The sequence below is a fragment of the Mauremys mutica genome, chromosome 2 (genome assembly GCF_020497125.1).
Source record: "Mauremys mutica isolate MM-2020 ecotype Southern chromosome 2, ASM2049712v1, whole genome shotgun sequence".
NCBI classification, from domain to species: domain Eukaryota; kingdom Metazoa; phylum Chordata; order Testudines; family Geoemydidae; genus Mauremys; species Mauremys mutica.
In genome coordinates, this window is record NC_059073.1 from 31526459 (window position 1) to 31553035 (window position 26577).

At 39.9% G+C, this 26577-nt stretch overlaps 1 protein-coding gene across 3 annotated transcripts in view; it reads left to right on the forward strand.

Annotated features, from left to right (window-relative positions):
• Window positions 1-26577, forward strand: part of CSMD3 (CUB and Sushi multiple domains 3) — a 1155643-nt gene that overhangs the window by 406603 nt on the left and 722463 nt on the right. Inside the window, exon 7 of one of the 3 annotated variants that reach the window (XM_045006341.1) lies at window positions 2922-3233. The exons of the other annotated variants lie outside the window; for them this stretch is intronic. Within the exon in view, the coding sequence (XP_044862276.1) occupies window positions 2922-3233 (312 nt within the window). The remainder of the gene's footprint in view (window positions 1-2921; window positions 3234-26577) is intronic. 3 annotated transcript variants of the gene reach the window in all.

The window sequence follows — 26577 nt, forward strand, 5'->3', positions numbered from 1 at the left end:
ACCACATGTCTAGTATTATATAAACTGGCCTCAAACCCTTAATACAATTTGGTTTTAAAGTAGATATTGGTAGTAGCAGAGACTGCCTCTTTCTCCACAGGTGCCAGCATGGTGTAAATCAGTGGTTCTCAAACTTCTGTATTGGTGCCCCCTCTCACACAGCAAGCTCCTGAGTGTGATTCCTCTTATAATTTAGAAACACTTTTAATATATTTACAGTAATATAAATGCTGGAGGCAAAGCGGGGTTTGGGAGTGGAGGCTGACAGCTCATAACCCCCCACGTAATAACCACAGGATCCCCTGAGGGGTCACGACTCCCAGTTTAAGAACCCCTGGTGTAAATAATATTTGTTCATAGTTTAGAAGCTTCAGGGATCAGTTATATAATTAATCATGTAAAGGGCTCTTTGCTTCAAAAGCCACACTACTGTGTTCAAAGCCATCCCTCTAGGGAGAAAATGAGTTTGTGTGTTTTAACCACAAAAGCACTTTAAGTCCCATCACGTCACAAAACATGACTAGTGCAATCTTTCAAAATTGTTCATAACTGTGGCTCCAGCCTGCTGCTTTTTTCTAGAATAAATAGTAATTTTTATTTATATTGGTGTCATCCTGGTTCAGTTAGTAAATTTTTCCCCCTCTTTGCTAAAAAGTCATTCTTTTAAATCTGTGTTTTTCCCCAGTGTTGTCAAGATCTTGCAATACTTCAAGGGGAAGTGCTGCTGCACTGTTTAGAAGGGCTGTACTTTGGAACAGATACCAACTCAAGGTCCCTTTGGTCTGTAGTAAGAATAATGCTTGGCATGTGTTTTAATTACAGTCCACATGGAACTTACTGATCCTGTTACTGTGACATTTTTCAGGAAGAGCAGCAGAACACCAAGTCTTCTGCACAACATTCCCCATGCAAATAAAACTCATTTTAATGTCAGAGACTGTGTGAGTTGTTGAATGCATAATGGCTGTTCTGTTTGCCTACACAGTTACTACATTAAATTACTTTATAAAGAGATTTAATATATCTTGAGTATGAAAGGTGTTATATACAGCCAAATTCCATTCTGTTTCTCTTATTCTGTTTTGTAGTGTGTAAATCTTTTCCCCCCCTAAAGCTGAACAAAAAGGCTGGATGACTTTCCCCATGCAGTATCTATGAGAACACTTAGATGGATACAGAGGGCAGGTTCTCAGTCTGGTTGGTGGAAACACAGCTAGACAGTGAATATAGAAACATGGAATGTTATCAGCTGAGAAGGATATCCAGAAGCCTTTACCAATTATTGTACCAAACCACTAGTAAAGCTCTGTTTTAAAAAAATGTGCTTCCTTTAAATCTTAAGATTGTAGTATAAGGCTGCACAGTTCACTCTACACTGGCTTTAATTATTATTATGTATTTGCATTGCAATTTCACCCAGCAGCCCCAGTAAATGGTAGCCTCCCCCACCCCCTTGTGCTAGGTGCTGTAAAACAGTGGTTCTCAAAGCCGGTCCGCCGTTTGTTCAGGGAAAGCCCCTGGCGGGCCGGGGCCAGTTTGTTTACTTACCGCATCTGCAGGTTCAGCCGATCACAGCTCCCACCGGCCATGGTTCGCCATTCCAGGCCAATGGGGGCTGTGGGAAGGGTGACCAGCACATCCCTCGGCCTGTACCACTTCCCACAGCCCCCATTGGCCTGGAGCAGCGAACCGCTGCCAGTGGGAGCCGCAATCGGCTGACCCTGTGGACTCAGTAAGTAAACAAACTGGCCTGGCCCACCAGGGGCTTTCCCTGAACAAGCGGTGGACCGGCTTTGAGAATCACTGCTGTAAAACACAAAATAAGTGGTGATCCCTGCCTCAAAGCACTTGTAGTAGGTTTGCCAACTCTCCAGGATTGTCCTGGAGTCTCCAGGATTTAGTTTTTAATTAAAGATTAATCTTTATGTCATGTGACCAAAATTGGCAACCCTAGCTTGCAGTCAAATATGTGCCAAGATGTGGCAAGTGAGAATGAGAAACAGAGGATGGAAGAGCATGGGGTGAAAGCACAAGAGTAACAAAAATAAGTCCATGTGACTTGCATAGTTTAGCTATTGTACAATTTGACTTTTCCAGATAGTTTAAATATTGTTTAATTAAATCATCTACTAACTGATGTTCAAGCAAATACTTATTGGTTGGCTGATTTCTTTTAAATATTATAGCATATGAGATCTTGCAGTGGGATCTGAAAGATGTGATGGTGTTGGAGTATGTGTACCACATTCATTAAAGGTTCTGTATGGTACCAAGTGTAAATGGCTATGCAAAGTGATTCTTTTATTAAAACATTTACCTTCTACTGCCCTTCTGTCCTTGTCCTTGTCAGGGGTGAAATGTCTTTCATGTCCTTACTCAAACAACACTGGAAAGACTGGAACTTAGAGTTTTTTGAATCTACATTTGAGAAAAGTTTACACGCTACCACAGCTGTTGGAGCAGGATGAGAAAGCCAGTGCCACCTCCATAGGCTGTGTTATACTGCTGTCAGCCAGTGTCAGCTTTGCTAGGGTAGTTAGCATTGTTCAGTTGCTCCCCACCATATAGATGTAGTTATATCTTTTTTTGTTTTAGGTAGGCTGCCTTCAGGTGTGTGTTGGCAATGAGTGACCTTTTGCTGCCAACCTGATTGGTAACCCAAGAAGTACTGTACTTTAGTTTTTGCAAGGTATTTTAAATTCAAATATGATGTGTGTGTAAAAGTCAGTACAGGCACATTGTGTTTACTGACACACAAATGTTCTGATTACTTGCAATGTTTAAAACTAAAGTGCTATGGACTCTCTCTCTCCATTTCAGTTGTCTTTGCTGTGGTAAACAGAGGGAAATTTAATAAATTGTTCAGAAAAACACAATTCAAAAGAAAAAGTTAGCATCCAGTGCTACTGTGTGTCCCACAGGTTCTTCCAGTTTGACCAAAACTGCCTCCACTGGTGAGTTAGAGGAGCATATTGCGGCTACTACTGGTGCTATTACTGTTGCTAGCACATCTGCTGATGTTACTGTATCCAGTGTTACTGCTGTCACCAACCATAGACTTTCCGAAGAGCAGCGAGTGCAAGCTATGAATCTCAGAAAATCAATTCTGGAACCCACCACTTCCAAGGAAATGCTCTCCCTTCATCAAGCAAACATACAAAGTGCAAGAAGAAGACCAAGAAATGCTGAGCAGATAGAAAGAACTAAAGAACTTGCAGTTGTTACTCATCGAGGTATTGGAAATTATTTTACTTGTGCCCATTTAGTTACAAACGCAGGTATTTCACACAAGCAAATGATGAAAAGTCAATTACAGAATCAGACCGTGAAACTGAGTCAAGTGGTGAAAACTAAGGGACAGGTTTTCAGTCAGATTAAAACTGAAGAAAGGAATGTGTGCAGTTTCAGTTCTAGTGGGCAGAGGGATGGAAAAGGAAATTGTAAGAAACAGCTGTAGTAACAGAAAATTTGGTGTAATTATAGAAAGGAAAAGAGACAGAAATGTAGGGCCTAATTATGGTTACTCTTACTCTGATTTATATTGATCTTCTGATTTACACTAGTATAAGTGAGATCAGATAAAGTTCAGAAAAGGGACATAAAAATTAAACTAAACATCAATGCTATATATTTATTCAGGCATGACCAACTATGACATTGAAAAAAAATGTACATTACAAGCTGCTGTGGTATCCAAAAAACCCCTGCTGATATCCAGACCTAGGGAAAAAAAGAAATCTATAACTGTACTTTGGCTTTCTTTAAAACATCAGTATGTTGTCTCTCTGCCAAACAAAAGTTAATGAATGAAGCAGAGTGGGCAAAAGGGGAATTCAATGTCAAACGCTAATAGCTTAAAATTGACATCCTCCTGCATCCAAATGACTTAGTCCATAAAGAGAAGCGGTAATAGTGAGGGATTTTTGGAATGTAAACAAAACAATCTATTTTAGCTGAAAGGTAACTGACTGTCTGAAATAATGGTTTTAGAAACAAACATAGTTCAAATTCTTTAATTTAATCTGCATATAAATTAAAATATAGAGTGTCACCTATTTTGCTATTTCATGCCAGCACCTCCAGAAAGTTCATAGTAGGAGCAGATAAATGTTACACTATTTGCAGCTATTGACATTTTGTATATATGCTAATCCATAGGTTCATGAACATCAAATGTGCTGAAGGGCAGCACATTTTATATCACAAACAGTTCGTGCGTAAGTGGTTCAATAGCTGCTAGTTTAAGTAACTTTCAAGTGAGAAATCTGTTGTGATCTAATCACAAACACACAGGGTCAGATACTCACCTGATATATTTTGGTGTAGTTCCATTTGCTTCCACGGAGCTCTACCCTGTTTATGCCAGCTGAGGACCTAGACCTACAGTATCTGAAAACATTCTGCACTCTGAATCGGAGAATTTGAAATACTAGCGTGTGAGCACTGGACATACTTTCCACATGAAATGATCAAATAAATGTAATCATTAAATACAGAGAGCCACATTACACTCTTGTTTTACATTGGTGTAAATCTGCAGTATCTTCATGGATATTCACTAGTGTAAATGCGTAGAATTTGGCCCAAAATAGCCATATGAAAATGTACTTGAAAATATCTTTGGTCAGAAAAGAAAGTCGGGAGAAGGGTCACGCTTCATCAAATAAAAAAAGGCTGTTCCAGGCTGTTATAATAATGTATAGAAACACATTGTAGCACTCATTGAGCATAGTAATTTTGAACTGATGGTGCAATCATACATATGCAATCCTTTCTATCTACAGTATGTGATCTCTTCAACAAGATACATTGTCCTTCCTGCTGCTTTCCTACTGTCTTTCCTTCTCTAAACTGTCCTTTCAGCCAGTGCATCTTAAAGAGCATCTAAAACATCATGTTGTATTATTATATTAAAATACAAAATCGTCTGTTAGGAATGAGCAAACTGTATTAGAAAAAGATGAGAAAGCAACTGAAACTCTGAGATATTATTATTTATTAAAGATTTATATTAAAATAGTGACAAACAGATGAAGATAGTCTCTGCTCTAGAAAGCTACTTCACAGAGCCCAGCCCAAATCTAGTTTTATGTGCACAGAAGTTCAGACAGGCAGTTTCCTCCTGTGTGTTCTTTAAAGGCTGCCGTTTTCTATGGCAGCTGTTATAGTTTAATAATAGAGGAAGTTATCTTTGCAGAGTACTGTGGGTCCTTGTGCCTATGTGGAGACCCATTGATTTCATTGCGGGCTCTAAACACTTCAGAAGCCTGTGCAAGTGATTCTCTACGCAGGATTGGGGCCACAGCTTGTAATATTTGTATGGTTTGCTAAATAAGTTGAATGAAATGTAATGTATGTATTTATAAATATTGTTTTATAGTATCTGAAACAAACTTAAACCTCTGAACTTTGAGGTTCACCCCTCATCACCTTCTTGACAAGTATGAAAATGTCTTTATTTTACTGAATCGAGTACATTACTGCACTTGTGGTGTATTATCTTAACATCCATGAAGCTGCCATTTTACATTTTACTTCCCACAATCTTTTATTTTACTTTATCATACCAAACTTGTACTGGACATGTTAATGCTGTTAGCTGTACATACATAGTGTACATATATGCTATTTTTGGTTAATGGTCAAAGTCATATGTAATATGGTAGGCATGTAAAATTTGTCATAATTAGATAACCTGCAATTTTCTTCAGTATGGTTCAACTTATCTCAAAGTTCTATTCAAGTTCTTGTAGAGACAACAAGGAGATAAACCATCTTACCGCAGGTCATAAGTCAACTAGTAGCTGATGCGGTTAGGAAGAAACTTCTCTTCTGGACAGGCTGTTCCATAATTGTTCCCCATGGGGTTTCCTGTACATTCCACTCAAATATCTGATATTCGCCACTAACAGAGATGGGTTATTTGATTTGGTGGGCTACTGGTCTGGCCCTGCATGACAAATCCTATATTCCTATGAAATTTTTTAAAGTCTATAAGCAAACCAAACTGTGTGGCTCTCCTTTGATACCACATTGTTTGGTGTCTGTCAGACAGCAATGTCAGTTCCTCTTCTGTATATGGTAATATTTTCTGAATTCTTGGTTCTAACTCCAAAAGTTAAGAATTATGTTCCCAAAAAATCTATCAGTAAAATATGATGCACTCTTGGGAAGGCAAAGCATACTTGCTCTCAGAATGTTTCATTTTAACCTATGATTATGCACAGTTATACACCTTTTTTCCCCTATGTCTAGCATATGTACATTTCCCTAGGTGTAGCCTACTATTAATATTGGGATCATGGCCATCTGCTGTTTGAGCAATAATGATGGACAAGGAGAACACTTTTCTGACAGTTGATGACCAGTTAGAACTGATCATTTGTCCTCTTTCCCTATTTTAGATAATTACTAGCACTTTAGTATGGTGGGGAGGGATAGCTCAGTGGTTTGAGCGTTGGCCTGCTAAACCCAGGGTTGTGAGTTCAATTATTGTAGGGGCCAGTTGGGGTTGGTCCTGCTTTGAGCAGCACATTGGATTAGATGACCTTCTGAGGTCCCTTCCTACTCTGATATTCAATGATTAATACAACTCTCAGTATTCAAAGATTTACATATGAAACCAGTCCTGCACCACTGAAATCTATAGTAATTTTGCCATTGACTTCAATGGGAGCAGGACTTTTAAGTGTTTGCATTTGCCTTTGAGGTGGCATTGATATTTAATTATAAGTAGATAGTAAGCACCCTATCCCTACCCTTGGCTTCAACAGTGCTGCTCATATACAGGCTTGCAGGATCAGGGTCTAAAACTGTAACAGATTGTTTGTTTTGTTTTAACAATTGACTCGGGCTCAGAAAAGTTTATCTAGTTCCCTTCCCACAAAAACAAAAATAACAACTCTCTTGCCATGAGTAGTCTGCCCTCATTCAGATTGTGCATACCTTGAAACAACAAAGTCTAGTGCTAAGTAGATCTGAAGCATAAAACAGTAAATATGTGAACCGATCTAGTTTCCTCAAACATGAAAGAAATCAGGGAGAAAGTAAACCACCCATTTCCTGCAATCCCTTGTCTTTTAAAGCAATTACATCCTGGGAGACTGGCCATCAATGCATTAATCACATATGTAAAAGATACTTTATCACTGCTGGTCTTTTTTTTACTGGCCAACTAACCAATGTCCAGAGAGCTCAGAGTGTGCTGGTAGCTTTAGAATTACTGGCTGTTGCTGTGATTCATGTCAACTCATGATGATGGGCTACAGTAGCTGTTGTGTAATAGATATGACACATACTCCTAGTACAGTACATAGTTTCTGTTGCATTTAGATAATTCAATGATTGTATGTTCTTTGTATGAATTTTCAATATCAGGTGTATCTCTTGGGGTCTCTCAGCCATAAATCTCTTCCTTAATTTGTATCCATAGTATTAATAATTTATACTCTGATGCCTCTCTTACACACAGGGAGCAATGAAGGGTGATTTTAAATCCTTGTTTTTAGTGGCTACTTTCCTGGTCTATCAGCATTTTCTAAAACTGAATACTTATTTTGGACACAGAGTTAGATATGGATCCAGTACCACTGATGACAACGGAGTATTATAATTGATTTAAAAGGAAACAAGGTTGGGGCCAGAGTACGTGGCCACTAATTTAAACTTGAAAAAAATACCTGGCTCTTATTTTATGTGAATCGAATACTATCACAACAACCTAATTTTTGTCATGTGCACATGTTGATGCTTCAGTTCTTGTGTCTTTTGAGGGATGGGAAAGAGTTAACTGTTTCTTTTAGGTAATGCCCCAGAAATGAGAGCTTTCAGGGGGAATTTGAATGAGAAGATAGTAGAGGCTTAGTGAGCCAGGATGAAGGGAGCATACCATGGAGAGTGTTTTATCAGTGATGAACATTATGAGGCCTGATGCTCATTTACACTAATGCAACTTTACACCACCGTGGTCTTGTGGGCATAAATTATATTTATAACCATTTTAAGGAAACTTTTTTTTACTGCCAGAGCAGGGTTAAGAGGGCTTAAGATAAAATCCTGGTTCCTACTGAAATCAGTGGGAGTTTTGCCACAGTGTGAGCAATACATAAGAGCTGTCTTTTTTTGTTGTTGTTGTCCACTTTGTTCATAGACAAAGGCATAAGGTTAATTTGAAATCATTTTAATTAAACAATGAAGAATAATGATGAATAATCCCTGTCAGAGTCTTAAAAATATATACAGCAGAAACAAAGTAGTGAACTTTCTGTTTTGGAAAGTTAAAAGTTGAACTACATGTTTACAGCAACATCATCTGCAACACACCTTTGAGCACTCTTTTCCTCCCCAGAGACAGCAGGTCTACCCTGGGAAGAGGCATAGATTGCAGAGGAGGAGGCATTTGGGTCTTGGGTTTGGTCAGGTGACACGCTCTTGCCTAAAGTTCCCCACACACCCATTTTGACTCCTTTGTCCAAAGCAATGGTCCCATCATCACTCCCTTTACCCCGCTTCTGTTAGGGACAGGCTGGCTGACTTTTTTGATGTTTTGGGGCTCAATAACAACTGACAGCTGAATCCTAAACACCTCCAGATTGGGCTATGTTGTCCAGTTCCGCTCCACTTCTCCCTTGCCTCCCTCCCTGTCCCTCTTCAGGGACCCTTCTCATGATATACTGCTCCTTAAGCAGGTCCAATCTCTGCTGGTTTGGGGAGTGGTGGAGGAAAAGTAAAGTACTAAAGGGTAAAGGGCTTTGTTTCTGGTACTTCCTGGTTTCCAAATCCAAAGGAGGGATAAGACCCTTTCTTGACCTTTGCAACTGTTGTCATAGTACTACCGGTGTGGTGCTCTGCTTTCTCCAATGTTGATATCACTCGGCTGCATGCGTGTGTTCCCTCTGTGTGCTGCCCCAGCTCTGCGCAGATAGCTGACACAGCACACCCGACGAGAACCCCCAATAACCACAGAGTCTAGTAAGATGCAAAGTCACGTCGACTAGGTTTATTGCGACTTCGGACACAATGGCAGTTCCCCATACATTACTTAGTCTACCGGGCATACTACGAGAAAGTGCCTCTTGGCAATGGACCCGGCTCAGTCAGTGGCGGGACTTTCCACTGCCCCCTCGGCCGGACAAAGACACCGCCCCAGGGATGCATTCTTATACACAGATACAAACAAGTTACACATCACACCTGACGTATTGAGGTGCAACCCCTCTACGCAGCAAGGTTCAGCCTCTCTACGTATTAAGGTGCCACCTCTTACCTTGTACATGTTGGTTCGGTCAAAACAACTCTATCCATCATTTTACCCTTTTGCCCCTGTCATTGGGATGGTTCGGCCTGTCTTTTTATTATCTATGAAATGTTCCAGTATAGTGTATTCTAATGCTGTGTTTATACTTCGGTATGCTAGGTGAATATATGTTTATGCAACATCAGCCCTTTCCTTGCCAGCTTCTGTGAGCAGGGCCTGCCTCTGGCTCACAGCTAACTTTGCTTTATGTTAGCAAAGTCTTGACCATTACTTTAGTTCAGGCCTCAGGCCTTGTACCGGGCCTCTGATACCAAGGTTTATATCTTAGGGCCTCCTCTTACTACAGCAACTTCAACAAATATATCAGGTACCTGAGGTTCTGAATGGTCACCTATCAATTATCTTCCCTGCATTATCTCAAAATGACTGGTTTGGTGCACTGGACCTCCAGAACACCTATTTTCATATGGCAATTTTGCCAAGCCACTGAAAATACCTCTGGTTTGTTATGGCGGAGCTCCACTTTCAGTACATGGTCCTTCCACTCTGTCTATTCTGCCCTCAGGGTTTTTACCAAGTATATGGTTGTGGTGATGGGCGCATATCAAGAAGAAGAAACTTTATATCTTTGTGTCTGGATGACTGGCTGCTGAGGGCCAAGTCCAGAGAGGAAGCTCTTTCTCATGTACATACTACACTCTGCTTACTCCACTGTCAGGATGTCATCCTAAACACCAGAAAGTTAACTTCAGTTCCCACTCAGAAAATTGAGTTCATTTAAGACTTCATAGACTCTAAAAGTTTGAGAGCATTTTGCCGACCAACCCTTTTCAGGAGATTCACCACCTTTTGTCTCAGTCTGCTGTCTCAGCCTTCCATGACAGTTTGGATGAGCCTGAGGATCTTGGGCCACATGTGCACTTGCACACAGGTGGTCCAGTTTGTAAGATTGCTTCTTTGCCCCCTTCAAATATGTGTCAGGACGGTGTACTATCCGACTTTTCACCCCTTGGACAGATTGGTCCATATCCCTTGACTTGGCCTGGACTCTTTGCATTGGTAGACCCTTCTGGAAACTGTATGTCAAGGTGCTCCCTTTATCCAACCCCTGCCAACAAGATCTGTTGTCACTGATGCCTTCCTGATCAGTTGGGGAGCACATCTGGGGTTGCTGAAGGGTCAGGGTGTGTGGTTGAAGCAGGAGGCCTCGATGCATATCATTGTGCTGGAGCTTTGGGCCATCTACAATGTTTGTCACACCTTTGCAAACCACATTAGGGGCTCAGTGGTTCACGTACTTATTGATGTATTATTTGAACAGGCAAAGGGGAGCACACGCCAGGGTGCTCTGTCAACAGGCAATCAAGTTGTGTGCAACAAGGAGAGTATCACCCCACTGGCTGATCATTTGCCTGGGTCCCAGAATCATCTAGCAGATCATCTCAGTAGGAATTTTTCCCTGAGTCACAAGTGGTCCCTGCAGGCATGTGTCCTGCAAGTCACCTTTGCAGTTGGTGCATTCTGATGATCGACCTGTTTGCAAAAAGAGACAAAGGAAATGCTGTCTCTTCTACTCCTAAGGGGGCATCAGTCCAGGCTCCCTGACTGACTCCGTCCATCTCAGCTGGCAATTGGCCTTTTTATTTGCTTTTCCTCCAATCCCTATCATTCCACAGATCATCCTCAAGCTGAAAGTAAATTGGGCCAGGCTCCTCATTGCCTTGGCGTGAGGCAATGTTGATTATCTTCTCGCTCTGTAAATTCAGCCTCCAATATCCCTTACTCTCCATCCCAACCTGCTCTCACAGAATCATGGTCACACTTTGCATCTCACACTCAGCTCCCTGCATCTCACTGCGTGGCTACTCCATGGTTAAATGAGAAGGAACAGCAATGTTCAGCGACTGTTCAACCAATCCTACTCGGTAGTCAAAAATCCTCTATCAGGATGGCCTATTCGGCAAAATGGAAGCATTTTTCACTGTGGTCATTGGCCCAAAGATTTGAGCCAACATTGGCCAGTATCCAAGACATCTTGAAGTATTTGCTGCATCTTCAGTGGTCACTTAGCTCATTGTGGGTGATCTCACCCTTTAATCCACCCATTCATGGAAGATCAGTGTTTTCCAGAGCTATGGTGGCTAGATTCTTGAAAGGAATTCTTCCTCTCCATTCACCAGTACAGGAACCAATTCCCTTATGGAACCTTAACACCACCTTGGAGGTCCTGATGGGACACCACTTGAGCCTCTGGCATTCTGTCCCTGTCTCTCATGTCAGAAAACTGCATTCCTTGTTGAGATAACATATGCAAGAAGAGTGTGTGAGTTGCAGGCTTCGATGGCAGACCCTCTTACATGCCATTCTCCGAAGACAATGTGATGTTGGGGCCAAACCCCAAATTTGCATCTAAAATGGTCTCTCAGTTTCTCTTAAACCAGCCAGTATAGTTGCCTGTATTTTTTCCTAAGCCACATTCATTCCTGGAGGAGCAGCATCTTCACACATTGTATATCAGACTATGTCAAGCCTTTTTTTCTGGACAGGACTGAACTTTTTTGGGACTCCCCTCATCTGTTTGTGTAGTATGCAGACCATACAAAGGGACAGGCTGTCTCCTCACAGACAGGATCTAAGTGGATAACTTCCTGAATCAAGGTTGCATGATACAGCTTCGGCTATGGGTGTGAGCCCTTTCTAGGAGAGTGCTAAGTCAATAGTATTCCTAAGTGATGTGTCAATATTCGATATTTGTAGGGCTACCACATTGTCATCAATACATAGTTTACAAACCATTATGCTAAGATAATTGTGTGACCCCTACCACCATATTATCTAAACATCTCACAATCTTTTTAATGCACTTATCTTCACAGCAGGTGTAGGGCTGTGTTTTTGTCTCCATTTTACAGAGGGGGAACTGAGGCACAGAGTCTAAATAACTGCCCAAGGTCACAGAGGAAATCTGCAGTAAAGCAGGGAATTGAACCTAGGTCTCCAAAATGCCCTAACTCCTGGGCCATCCTTCCGCCTTCAAGTCAATGTGGGTTGTATTTGTCCTTAACTGCAAAAACTCCTGCACTTCCTCTACATTCTTTTGGGGAATTCCTTGAGTACCTTCAAATACTAAGGTAAAATTATTTAGATATCTAAGCCAATTGGCAAGTTTAAAGAGGGATCACGATGCCAAAATCACATGATCATGCATTATAAATGATGCTATCTGTAGTCATTAAACAGGTCCCTGTTACTCACAATCTCAAGAATTGTAGAAGCTATCCTTTGCTGACCTCATCAGTCAAAGAAATGAAGGAAACTAAGCCATTTGGGTAATTACTCAGATATTCAGTCCACCTACCAGACAAATTTGGGTTGTTAGAGTGGAAGTGCAGTCCCAACCTTACATACTCATATATTCATGAAAATGCTTACTTAAGAAGTCTCATTGACTTTGAGACCTAACAGAAGCAGCCATCAATAGTGAACAGCTGACCAGCCCAGAACATCTTCTAAAAACTTAATTCTATATGTCTCTGACAGTTGTCATGCTGCCAGCATAATGCTATGGCATCTAATGATTACTTTTCAGAATAACATTGGGGGGGGGGGTGTTTTGTTCTAAACATTCTTTAACGGTTACATAATGTCAGGATGTCCTGTAGTGGCTCAAGAGTGTGAGTATCAACATCAAAGCAGACTGTTAAGAAACAGGGTTTTGTACTTAGATTTCACCAGCCAATTATCAAGTAAAAACTCCTCGGGCACTATAACAGCCTTAACATGAAGTCACAGACAGTCCCCTGGGGTACTTCGATCTGTCCTGCCACCCAGCTAAGATTTCCTTTGTGATAGATGATCCCTGACACCAAAAATCACATGAATATTCAGGTTACTCCCAATCCGAAAGGACCGGACACTTACCCCAAGTCAATTGCACTTTAGATGTTACAACAAAAATATCACTTGTAGCCAGTCCTATAATAAGCTATCTAAAGAATTATTAACTAAGAAAAAATCATACAGTTATTTACAAGGTTATAGCAGGTAACATACACAAACCAATGAGTTACAGTCTTAGGTTAAAAAAGATGATAGAAACTGCTGTAATATGGAAGCCCTATATGTCCTTCAGGGCTAACCCAGGCTGAGAGGCTGGGGATCCCTTGCTTATGCATAGAAATCTTGCCCTCCCAAAGTCCATAGAGGTACAGTTTTTAAAGCATAGAGGTACAGTTTTTTTTCTTGCCAGGGATTTTTATTCCCTCCCCCTCAGAGTTCAAGCTGATGGGATGAGTTCACATGCACATCTCCTCCTCATTGGGTGAGGGAGGGATGCAATTAACAAAGTACTCTTTGATGTTCCACAATGGCTTATTTAGTTTCAATTGGACTTTCTTTGTGGGCAGGACCTAATACCATCTGTAAGAAGCCAGTATTTTACATTAATTAATGCTGCTTTCTTGTTTCATGACTTACACAATTACAGAGAATTACAGTACAAGCACTTAATATCACCTTTATAATGTGGGTACAGATGTTATAAGTGAGATTAATACATGCAGCATCCTACAATAATTTCATGAAGTCTAAACACATTTTTTATAACTCTAATACTATTTTTACAATGCTAACACATGGGTGAGGCAGATGGGTTTTAGCTATGTATTTATCACTGTTCAGCTGAGGCCTAGGGGCCTTGGCATGAGCTGGCACCTGCTCTGCTAGCATCACATATATTTCTTGAGAATTCTTTTCTAAGTAATAGTAAAAGTGTCCACAGCTTTAGTCTGCATATTTAATTACTTTCAATGACACATTATTAGAGAGAGAGAAATTTTGTTGGTTTCCCCCCACATTCATTGTGGGAACGTTATGTCAACTGCTGTTAGGCAGCCTTAGTGACTGCTTTTTTCAAATATGAATAGTGGTTATTTTTTAAATCAAATTTTGACTGTATTCTGCATACTGGTTCCTTATAATATATTTATTTGGTTGACTGTAATTTCTACAATATATTTTAGTGTTCTGTGTTTTATTACGTATATCTGCTTCTATAGCTGCTGTGTATTTTTTTGACATATGATGGCTTTATTTTCCATCTTTAATGCATATTCTATTTTCTTTACCATAGGATTGTGTTGTAACTCAAATATTTTATTACTAATATATAATTATAATCAGCTAATAACACTGCTCTACAGCCAAAATGCTTCTGAAATAAATGTAGTCAAACTTTTCTAATTCTGGGTCACTGAGAACGAAAATGATGCTTAAAATTGTTGATTGGCTCTAGTTTTCAAGTTATGCTATTGGGTCAGTATATACGACCCTTGACTTGGGAATAGCGGAGGATAAGTGAGTTATAAAGGGAAGGGATCTCAATTTAAACCAGAAATGACTAAAATACATCTTTGACTGGATCTATGAATAAATCTATGACTGGGTTTGGACAGTACTTGCTTTTTAGGCAAAACAATGAATGATGCAATCTGAAGCTGGTATTGCGTCATACATGATATGAATTGCATCATGTTATTCCTAGAAGTCATGGATGATGCAATCATAACGAAGCTTACATCACTCTGCTGAACAAATTGCCCTATATCAGCTCTAGAAATCATACAGTGTCGTGCTCTCTTATTTGTCAGTGTTTGATTTTGCAAAGGGACACATTTCTGTTTAGCCAAAGTGAGCAGAGATGCCTCGTACTTGTGTGAAAAGTGCAGATAACTTCTGCTATATTTGTGATGAAGTGACTTTTGCATCACAAAAACGCAGTATAACCACTATGGTTAAGAAAGCCTATCACTTTTATTTTGGCTGCAAAATTGGAGATCAGGACAAGAGGTGGGCCCCACACATATGCTGCAACACTTGTGCAACAAATCTTCGCCAGTGGTTGAACAGGAAAAGGAAATCTATGCCTTTTGCAGTGCCAATGATTTGGAGAGAGCCAACAGATCATACCAGCAATTGTTACTTCTGCATGGTGCCTCCAGTTGGGAAAGGTGGGTCAAAGAAGAAAAAGTGGACTGTGCATTATCCAAACATTCCATCAGCTATACGCCCAGTACCCCACGGAGAAGGACTGCCGGTTCCTGATGCACCAGAATCATTCTCACTTGAGTCAGACGAGGAAGAGGAAGAGGATGAAACTTCTGGTCCTGAACCATCAATGACACAGGACCCACATTTTCTCCCATCCTCCTCCTCTGAACCACACCTCATAACACAAGGTGAACTGAATGACCTTGTCAGGGATTTGGAACTACCCAAGAGTAAGGCAGAGCTGTTGGGCTACAGACTACAGCAGTGGAATCTCCTGGCAGGTGATGTTAGGGTTTCCATGTTCCTTGACCGTCAAAAGGATCTTGTCCCATTCTTCTTCATGGAAGGTGATCTTGTAGCCTGCAACAACATCGATGGTGTGATGGCAGCCCTCCACATCGTTCACGATCCAGATGAGTGGAGACTGTTCACTGATTCATCGAAGATGAATCTTAAAGCTGTTTTACTGCATAATGGCAATGTTTTGCCATCAATTCCAGTTGGTCATGCAGTCCATATGAAGGAAACCTATGACAACATGAAACAACTTTTGAGGTGCATAAACTATGACCAACATCAGTGGCAGCTTTTGTTGCGATTTGAAGTTTGTTGCTCTCTTGCTTGGTCTGCAGACTGGATACACAAAGTACTGCTGTTTTCTCTGTGAATGGGATAGTTGTGCAAGAGATTGGCCACTCCAACAGTCATTGGAGCCTGGGAGGAAAAGTGTTCAGCATCCACCACTTGTTGAATCAAGGAAGATTTTGTTACCACCCTTACACATCAAGCTGGGTCTGATGAAGAACTTTGTCAAGGCCATTGACAAAACACAAGCAGCTTTCAAGTACCTCCATGGAAATTTCCAAGGTTAAGTGAAGCTAAGATAAAGGAAGGTGTCTTTGTTGGTCCTCAGATTCGTGAACTTCTTCAAGATGATGCATTTGACCATGCACTGCGTGGCAAAGAAAAGACAGCATGGAAAGCCTTCCAGTTAGTGGCAATAAATTTTCTCGGAAACAACAAGGCAGACAATTACAGGTTGTTGGTGGAAAACCTCCTCAAGGCATACAAAAGCCTTGGTTGCAACATGTCACTAAAGATACATTTTTTGCACTCTCATCTAGATTTTTTTTCCACCGAACTGCGGAGCAGTGAGCGACGAGCACGGCGAGCGATTTCACCAGGACATTGCAACAATGGAGAAACGCTATCAGGGCAAATGGAGTCCATCAATGCTTGTAGACTATTGCTGGACAGTGACAAGAGATGCTCTTGTATTTAATGAATACAAGAGACAAGCCAAGAAGCGCCGAGTAGACACTGAATAGGACTAAACTATGTACATAATAGTTTTTTGCCTTTTGTTTCATAATAAATTTTAGTTATATAACCCTTTTGCTGATTTTTAAAGTGTTGCATAAATAGGACAGGTGAAATATTATCATGTAAAGCAACCATAAACACATGAAAAGACCTAGGTTTACAATTTATGATTAAAACTCTACTATCTACACAATATACATAGACATAAAATGTAAAAATTTGCATAACTTAGAAACAGTAGCCAATCAGTTGTTTTAATTGTCATATTTGAATTCAGAACATCAAAATACATAATAAATAGCACATTTTATCTCTGAAGCAGACGACTTCTCAAAAATTGTAGACCAGTGCAATAATTTACCTTTAACTTAACTATATATTATATAAAATACACATAAATACAAAGGCATCTTAATTGTTTTCTGTTTCCTTCATTTTAAAACTTTGGAGAGAGATTTCATGCACCTGTGATGGAAAATACCAGTAGCTTTCAAATTATTCAAAATCTTGTAAACATGCCATATAATCTATATGTTCCTTCATCACCTTTTGTGCAGTACTGTGCCCATATATAAAATCTATATATGAAATTCTTCATTGTCTATGTTCAGACACAGATTTGGATCTATCATTTTTGTATATTTCATAATCATAGCAATCTCTATCATAAACCTGTTCTATGTATTAGTTATGACTTCCACCTGAGCCAGTAAACTATGTACACATCAACAGCACGCTTTTTTATTTTTTATTTTTATTTTTTTGTTCCTGGAAGAGATAGTAAAGTGGGAATGTTTATAATATACTGTCTTGTTGACAACTACAGCAGAGTGATATTCATTACAGTTCTAATTCCATTCTATATAGGTCACATTTTTCAACAGAGGCTAGAGAAAAAATGTTTTGTTTTTCTTTTGCAGGGACTCATTAGTGTACATTTAACTCAAATAAAAGCCAAAAAAGACATTTAAAATTGCATATTAAATCACATATGGCATATGCCATGTCATTCAGACTTATTCTCTGAAAGTTTTCATAGTTAGCTTTAATCTTGGGATATGAGAATATATATGCTTAAAAACTGCTCAATTAAAAACTGAAGACAAAATTAAGTTACATTTTAATGCAACACATGTTGTGTATAGAATTACATCTTTAGATTTTGCTTCATTGAAGCATAAAATAGCATACATTGAGTTATCAGAGCATTTCACTTTATGGAAGGAAGTTTATATCCATTCTCATTTGCATTTTATTCCATTGTGAATAAAACTGTTTGCCTAAAGGGGAAAAAAAACTATAAAGTAGCCTCTAGTCAGAAAAATTATAAGGTATGCAAATAATTTCCTCCTCCCTTCATTCTATCCATTCAACATAATTATGTTAGTGGATGGCACCTTGATTTGGATAACTATATGTTGTTTTTTGAACAGGGGTAATGAAAGGGTATAACTGGTTTTTTTATAATTTTATTTGTGTGCCATCATATCGTCAGTGGGAAAAGCACAGAAACATTAATGTATGGAACCTAACTTTGTTCCATACAGAAGGATTTGCTTGAGGCAGAAATCGTCTTTACTCTGTGTCATGAATTAGGCAATTTTCCACATGGGGCATTTGCCTAAATGAAGAGCAGGAGTCACAAGGGTAGGGGGAGGGGCAAGGAAGAGTACCCTCTCAAGCTTTATGCACAACCTAAATCCAGTCCATTTCAAACACCAAAATGTAATGGCAATAAGGGTATATCTACACTGCAATTAAACACCCGCAGGGCCCCAGACCATGGGCTCCAGCCTGACTCCAAACATCTACACCTCCGTTAAACAGTTCTATAGCCCAAGCCCCGTCAGCTGACATGGGCGAGCCACGGGTATTTAATTGCAGTGTAGCCATATCCTAAGAGTAGTTTGGACTCCTCTTCATAGTCTGATTGTCCCTTTTCTTAATAGCATGTGGTGTTAAGCAGAAAAATAGTCAACTATTGGGACTGAAACTCTGAAGGCTGATGATGATTATTTAACAGTGAGAGTAATTAACCATTGAAACAATTTACCAAGGGTCGTGATGCATTCTCCATCACTGACAATTTTTAAATCAAGATTGGATGTTTTAAAAGATATACTCTAGTAATATTGTTGAGAGAGTTCTAAGACCTGTGTTAAAATGGAGGTCAGATGAGGTGACCACAGTGGTCTCTTCTGGCCTTGGAATCTGTGAATCTGAAAAGGATCATCCCTTTGCAAAGAATAGTGACAATAGTTCATGTCTCCTACTGATATTTTTTTTTCAGGCTGTAAAATGACTCAGACAGACGTTGCTGCATCAGTTGACATGTGGCTCACGGTCAAGATGTTTTCACCAACATTAGGGTCAGAGCTAATTGTTCTATGGCAGCCTCCCAAAATTGTATTAGGCCCTCTCATAGTGGCTCAGTCAGCTAAGTGGCTTCCACACTCTTATCTCTCTCAATCCTTTAGCCATTAGTGGTTTATTATGGTAGAGTTTCTATATATGTTATACTCCTTCTCCGTTTCCTCTTTAGGAATCATGATGCCACCTCCCATCGTGGCGTTGCTTCAAAATCTTGGAGTAATGGGAAAATATATTTGGGGTGGAAGATCATGCCCCTAGATCCTCATAAAAAGGGATCACAGCTGCCTCTATGACAGCATCCTCTATATTCCCTTTCCTCCCATGGTGGCCTCTCAATTGGTCCTCGGAATTGCTTGGAAAAAGAGGACATGAAGCAAACAAACTGGGAGAACAGTTGGTGAGCTGGGAATTAGGGTGAGGGGCATGCACATTGCTTCCCCTTCAAATTTGTGATGATTCCTAAGACAAAGATAATTACAGCCTCAAACTTTGTCTACCTACAGACTCCTCTGCAGCAGAGATTGCCCTAAAGGGTGTTCTTAGGCAAGCATGGCTAGCAGGAGTCCATGGTAGCTGGATTTCAGTGAAGCCAAGCTGCTAGAAATAAGTGGTTTGCCAGGGGCACAGAGCTAGTAAAGAGGTACAGAACCTCCCATTTATCTCTCAGCATGTGTTCCATGGCCTAACCTGTGTGCAGCACCTTTAACCCTGGTAGGCATTGGTTTTTCCCTCAGGAATGCTAATCACTTAGAAATTAGTTAAAGTAAACAGTGTACCCCACCCTTCTCAGAAGTTTAGTATTATGTATTTGCAATATATCATTTAAGGATTTGTTCTTAAAATTTAATCTTTAATCTTTAATCCACTGTCTGGGTTGCAAGTGGGTATGACTTGAGAGAGGCTTGAGGGGAACAGAGAATGAAAGTAAAAGTATTTTGAGTTCCGCCTGTATCCGTCCTCAGAGAAACAAATGGCCTGTATCTCCATTGCCTTGCACCTTGTGTAGTTATTTACACAAGGGGAAAACAAGTGTAAAGGGGCATTATCCTAATCTGGTAACATTCTGCACTCACTTTGCACTGGTGTAAATACACATGGTGCAGGGCAACAGAGAACCATGTCCAAACACTTGTCATGAATTTTTAGACAATTATAGTCTCTCTGCCTTTCTTTGAATATTCCTACTTCTACAGTATTGTAGGATCAAACTCTCCCCTTGTTTAGAAATTGTAACTTCTATTGACTTCACCATCTCAATTAAGTCAACATTTATCTATTTTCATTTTTTTTTAAAGCTGTGGTAAACTACATTTATAGTAAATGGAAAATGGGGACTCCATTAGATTACTGTGCCCATACCTGCAATAGTCAAGGTTGCTGTGGAACTTGACAGATTCCAGTTTTCCTTTTATAGTAGATGGACTAAAAGGAGAATTTTAAAATAAGGAATACATAATTCTGTCATTTTTCCTATGACTTTATAAAAAAGATTTTCTTCAGGTCTGGAAAACTAATTTGAAGTGTCACTACTAAATACAAGGTTTGAACAGGATGTTTAGCATAAGTAGTTAACACTCTATTCATATCTTGTACTTAGTAGTGACACTACTATTTAGTAGTTAATAGGGCCGTTAGACCTGAATACCTACAAAACTCATTGTATTGAGATCACAGCTGTCTGTATTTGGTATTTGTTTATACAAATACTATACAAGTCATAGTCTTGACTGGGAGACAGGAACACCTAGCTTAAAATACTGGCTTTGACACTCACTCCTTCTGTGGCCTTGGACATGTCACTTTTCCTTTAATCTCATTCCTTATCTGTAAATAGCTATATGGAGTATGTCATGTAATGTGTTGAACTAATGTTATTTTATGTGTGGGGCTATGGGGAGCAAAACCAGTGGTTGGACCTGAGAATGTGATTAATATCCAAGGACATTGTAAAGGCCCATATGATTGCTAGGAGCCACCATTCCAGCAGTAGGGTGAAGACCATTAGAAGGGACAGTTGAGGATTGCTGGCTAAAAAAAGGGTTTCTGGGATCTCAATGAAGGTGTAAGGCGTGGATGCTCTGGACACCAGAGACTAGTCTGTAGGAGTGCGAGCTATGGGGTAGGTGGCATTGAGATCAAGTTCAGAGGACATGGGACCCAGAAGCTTCTGAGAATGAAGTTTGAACTGGGATATCTTCTCAGACTTTCCTTTGTTTTAGCAGGTAAAGAGAGCACTTCCAGATGATTTGTAGATATGTTCATTCAAGTATTTATTTACCTCTAATGGTTAACAAACTCTGATGTTATTAAGTCTGGAGCAGAGCTGTGGTGACTGAGTTTTGCAGCAGTGGCCTTCAAAGAGAACCTACTGTATTTATCAGTGAGCACCTTGCTCCTGAGGACAGGATCTTTGGAATAAGGGAACAGACCGAGGTGTGAAACAATATACAATCTCCAAGTGTGAAGCTTGATGGAGCCTGAGATGTAGAAAACCTAGGGTCATGACAGCAGATAACTGTACATTCTTCACATGGATGTTTTAAAGATTATTTTGATATTGTCCATACAAGGTTTGCAATACACTAAATATTATTTCATTTTATTTAGAAGTGTGCCAAATCAAAATGCTGAATCTTAATGCTTTTGGGCAAATTTGGACCTGGATTCAAATTGTGGGGATCATTCTCATCTTTATTATGCTTTTAATGTATGTCATGTTGTACCAATGAAAAAAAATGAGAACAGTAACCCTTCAATTGCTGGTTGTAGCTGACGATGTTACAGTAAAAAAGAGTGTATAAAGCTGATGCTATTGCCAGACAAAGCTACCACTTAAAAAAACATAAAGATTTTTTTCCAAAATTCTCCTTCCTTCCAAGACTATGCAAGCAACAAGCCCAATGTAATAAATGAATGTTGAGTATGGCCTTCATAAAAATCTAATTACTATATCATGCCCATGTTTCATGACAGTTGACAAAGATATTAATCTACATACAGATTAGCTGGATAAACAACTAACTATTTAGTTTAGCAAAAATAGGGTAACATTTCTTCTGAAACTCTAAAAATAGTAAATATTGCATTAAATATTTTCCTAGTAGTCATACATTACAGAAATATATTTTCCATCCAGTCAGTTGAAATAACTATGATGAAACCCATGTTGTGCACAAAGAGGCAAATCCTTCCTCTTCATGCATTGGTACACCAGGCCCTCTAGAAGGTAAACTGGTGTGGCTCTGCTCCAGGATTTCATGAGGCACATCCCTCCTTTGCAATGTACTTTGTGTATGGAGAAGCCCTACAGAATTTACCGGTAATAGCAAATAATACACTCTCTCTAGTTTTTTTGTTTGTTTGTTTTTTGTTTTTTTTTAAACCACCCTGCAGATTTTAATAGGGAATTATATCCCTGCTGAAGAATGTTATGTTTAAAAACATATGGAAAGTATCTTATACTCTTTTCAGTTCTATAGGTATTAATTTATAGACCCCTACTGCATTTCCATAGAACTCTGTTGGTTTTATTCTAAGATGGAGCCTTGCTATGAAGCCAGAGGAAGACACTAGGACTGTAGAGCCTATTTCTGCCCTTAGGCTGCAATAGCATTTGCACAGCATGTCCACATACTGTCAAGTGGACTCTTCTCCCATTCCCCCATCCAGACAAATTACTCAGTTCAGGAAGTGGGGAGATTTCACCTTTAGGTGCTTTGGCTTAGTAGCATGAAAGTTAATTTGTGATAATCAGCTTGAGGAGTGTACAAAATAAACTTGACATATGAGGTTCATGTTTTATAGTATATTAAGCTCTGTACGAACCCTTTAATTAAGAAAATGTGCATTTTAATTTCTGAGAAACAATAATCTAATAATAGGATTTGAGGCAGGAAGGATAATTGGGTAGCCCGATGCTACTGTATTTAAGCACTTGTTCACCTTCACATGAGAAAGCTTATGGGTTTATAACTTGGGCTAAAATGCTTTGGACTGGAACAAGGTACATAAGAGCAGTTTGGGGGTGATTTGTTGACTGAAGTATTTTATGCAAACTCTTTGACCATATTGCCATTTCTGCATGAGATGAGTTGCTTGAATATTATATTTGAAAGGAAGGGGATACAGTAATAGGTCCATGATCTCAGTATGCCTTTCTCATGAATGTAAATGGATGTTATGTGGGCAAGCTCCTTCTACTATACCCAACCTAACCCGTTGTTCTTGAGACCACATGCCCTTCTCCCTCTTCTTTGCAGTGAGCAATCTCAGCTCCCAGAACCTTCAGAAAATCACCCCACTTCCTGGGAACAATGGAAAATGTTGTTTGGGCACTCATCCCCCAGACTATGAGCAGCTCAAGCCATTGGGTACTCAGACAACTTGGGCATGACCAACACCATTGTGAGGATAAATACATTTATGTTTGTCAGGATTTCTGATAGATTATGTGTGCCATAGAAAAGGCTATAGATTATTTCAACACTTCCTCACAGTATAACAAGATAATGGCTAAATTCTGAGACTTGTTGGAGTGCAGTGTGTTTTGGTGATGCTCTGTTTTCCCTACACCTGCATGCCCTGTTGGAGTGGAGGGGGAGTCAAGATGTATTTGACTGGTATATACCAACTGAGGATATTCCCCAGGGCCCATTTCCACTAGCATAATGAGACACTGGACAACCAAGAATTGGGTCAATTATGTATAAAGACCTGATCCTGTGAGATAATGTGTGCCTCTGGCAAGGTGAGGCGCTCAACATCTCATAGGATTGGTTGCCAATGATGTTTTTGTGCACATGCTGGTTTGTAATCATCTCCCTGCATCCACTATAGTTTCTAGATAGTTTGCAAAATGATTTGGGGTATATTTAGTATATATTTGTGTGTGTGGTCTGTAAACCAGCTTAGAATATAGTTTAGTGTATGTTCAAGCTCAATATGTTTTATAACTTCTGGTTGACAGTTTGATTGCCCTTGTTAGGGGACACACAGGAAAATAATCTTTTTGTAAGTAAAAATAAAAAAAATCCCTTTACTGTCTTGTTCAGGATACAAATATCTGCAGGAGTTCTGTGTGTCTTATCTTCCCAACAGCATGCAAAGGCCTTAGCATGCTGATGCCTGCTCTTGTGAAAATCCCTGCAGGAGTTGAACAAAGTGCAGGCAAGAAACTCTAATAAGCATTTTAAATTTTGCATTAAACTTCTCAAACTCTACCCCATTTTCCTCCCCAGAACACTCCTTCCTTTGTTCAAATGAATCTCAGAGAGAAGCCATGTAGTTATTGCATAAAGAGCAGATACTATGTCCTGGTGCTAAAGAAAGGGAAAGAAGACCCAAACATTTGCAATGCTACTTTCTCCCTTGTGTTTGATAATTTGCAAGGAAATAAAGAAGGGTATATTTTCTCCAAAACCTGAGATTGAAATTCATTGCAGTAAGTGAGGCCCTACATTGTTGAATACTCCCATTGTACTGTTTCTGGATGTATGGTGAGAATGGCCATACAGGAAGATATCCATGCTCTTATGTATTTATGTGGGGGCTCCATGCCAGCTCTGAAGAGGGCAGTTCTGGGAAAAGGCCAGGAGGTGATGGGTAGGTCTCTAGATCCATGTTTATGCAGATACTATGACTTGGAAATCCCATGAACTAGGTGTAGAGGGGCCACACTGCTATTCCAGTTGGAAATCCTGTACTGGTTTGGGATAAAGTCAGGGCCAGCTCCAGGCACCAGCCCAGCAAGCAGCATTGGGGCAGCCAATGGAGAGGGGCAGCATATCCGGCTCTTTGGCAGCAATTCGGTGGCAGGTCCCTAACTCCCTCTTGGAGAGAAGGACCAGCCACTGAATTGCTGCAGAAGACTTAAGCAATGGCGGTAGAGCTTATCGTGGTGTGGTTTTTTTGGGTTTCTTTTTGTTTTTTCGGTTTCGGGTGGCAAAAACCCTGGAGCCGGCCCTCGATAAAGTTCATACCTTCCTTCCTCCTGGAATTCTTTGCAGAGAGCCCTTTGGATAGAGATTTGTTTTGGAGAAAAATTGAGAAAAATCACAGTTTTGCGGAGCGACAGTAACATCTCAGCAACCATTTTACTCCATGTGCATTGTTTTATTGCTGTTTCTGGGGAATACAATCAGTATATGAGATCAACATATCAAACCGAATTTTACAGCTTAGCTCTTTGTGTTCTAGACACTTTCCAAACACAGAGAGAAGCACAGTTTCTTACCCCAAAATGTAGAGAGATAAATGTCTGTAGGTATTTGATCGCGTCCCAAACTGTCATTTCAACTTTTTTAAGTTCCTTGGATACTTTTCCTTCTGAAATCTTGCACTTTTCATGTATGATTATTTTAAAGTAATTCAGCTACTTTTTTTGTTCATGTCACATTTAAGAATCCCTTTGGATACTATTTCCTCTTGTAAAATAAGTGTAATGGTTGCTTAAAAGTTCCTTTGTCATATATTTCCCATTGTTCATCTGCTTTGCTCAGCTTTCCCTGATATATATTTTTAATCTTTGCCTTGTTCAGACTTCATCTTCAATAGTTCCCTGCAGACAACGTACAACTCCTGCTGCCGTTTGGACTGTAATTATGATGCATCCACTGTTGAAAATATCCTGGATACAATGCACCCAAACTCCAGATAAACCTTCTTTTTGGCTTGGTTTAGTTTAGTTTAGTTAACACATTTTTGCAGCAGGCTGCACTATTTACTTGGAGAAAATATCACAGATAGTCATCTGACTATTTCAAAGAAAACCATTCTCTCCTTTTGTTAGTCTCTAAGGTGCCACAAGTACTCCTGTTCTTTTTGCGGATACAGACTAACACGGCTGCTACTCTGAAACCTGTCATTCTCTCCTGTGCTTTCATTCTCTCCTCTTTTTTTCCTTTCCTCCTTTTGACTTTTCTATTTTTGTTTTTCTTTCCTTCTTTCATTTGACATCAATGCTTCAACTGTGCCTAGAGACAACCATGCTTCCTCAGAACTGATTGGGTATAGGAAAAAAGCCATGCAGCCCCAAGAACTAAGGGCATTTCCAGAGCTAATTCAGAAAGAAAGGAAGGTCTATCATCGGCCATAATAGACCTCAAAAATCAATGTTTCTGAGAGAGAGGGGGCAATTGCAGAACTAAAATTAGAATAGTTGAGCATATTTTAAGTGCAAAGCACTCAGTTAAAAGCAGTGTAGCTAAGGGTACGTCCATACTACCCGCCTGGGTCGGCGGGTAGCGATCGACTTCTCGGAGTTCGATATATCGCATCTCATCTAGATGTGATATATCGAACTCCGAACGCGCTCCCGTCGACTCCAGAACTCCACCACCGTGAACGGCGGTGGCAGAGTCGACGGGGGAGCCGCGGACTTCGATCCCGCGGCGTCTGGATGGGTAAGTAGTTCGAACTAAGGTAATTCGAGTTCAGCTACGCTATTCGCGTAGCTGAACTTGCGTACCTTAGTTCGACATCCCCCCCCCCCCAGTGTAGACCAGGCCTTAGTAGTATGCTTCTATTTTTAAAGCCAATGTCATTGTTGGTGTTATAGTCCCAACTGGATTAGTATGTAC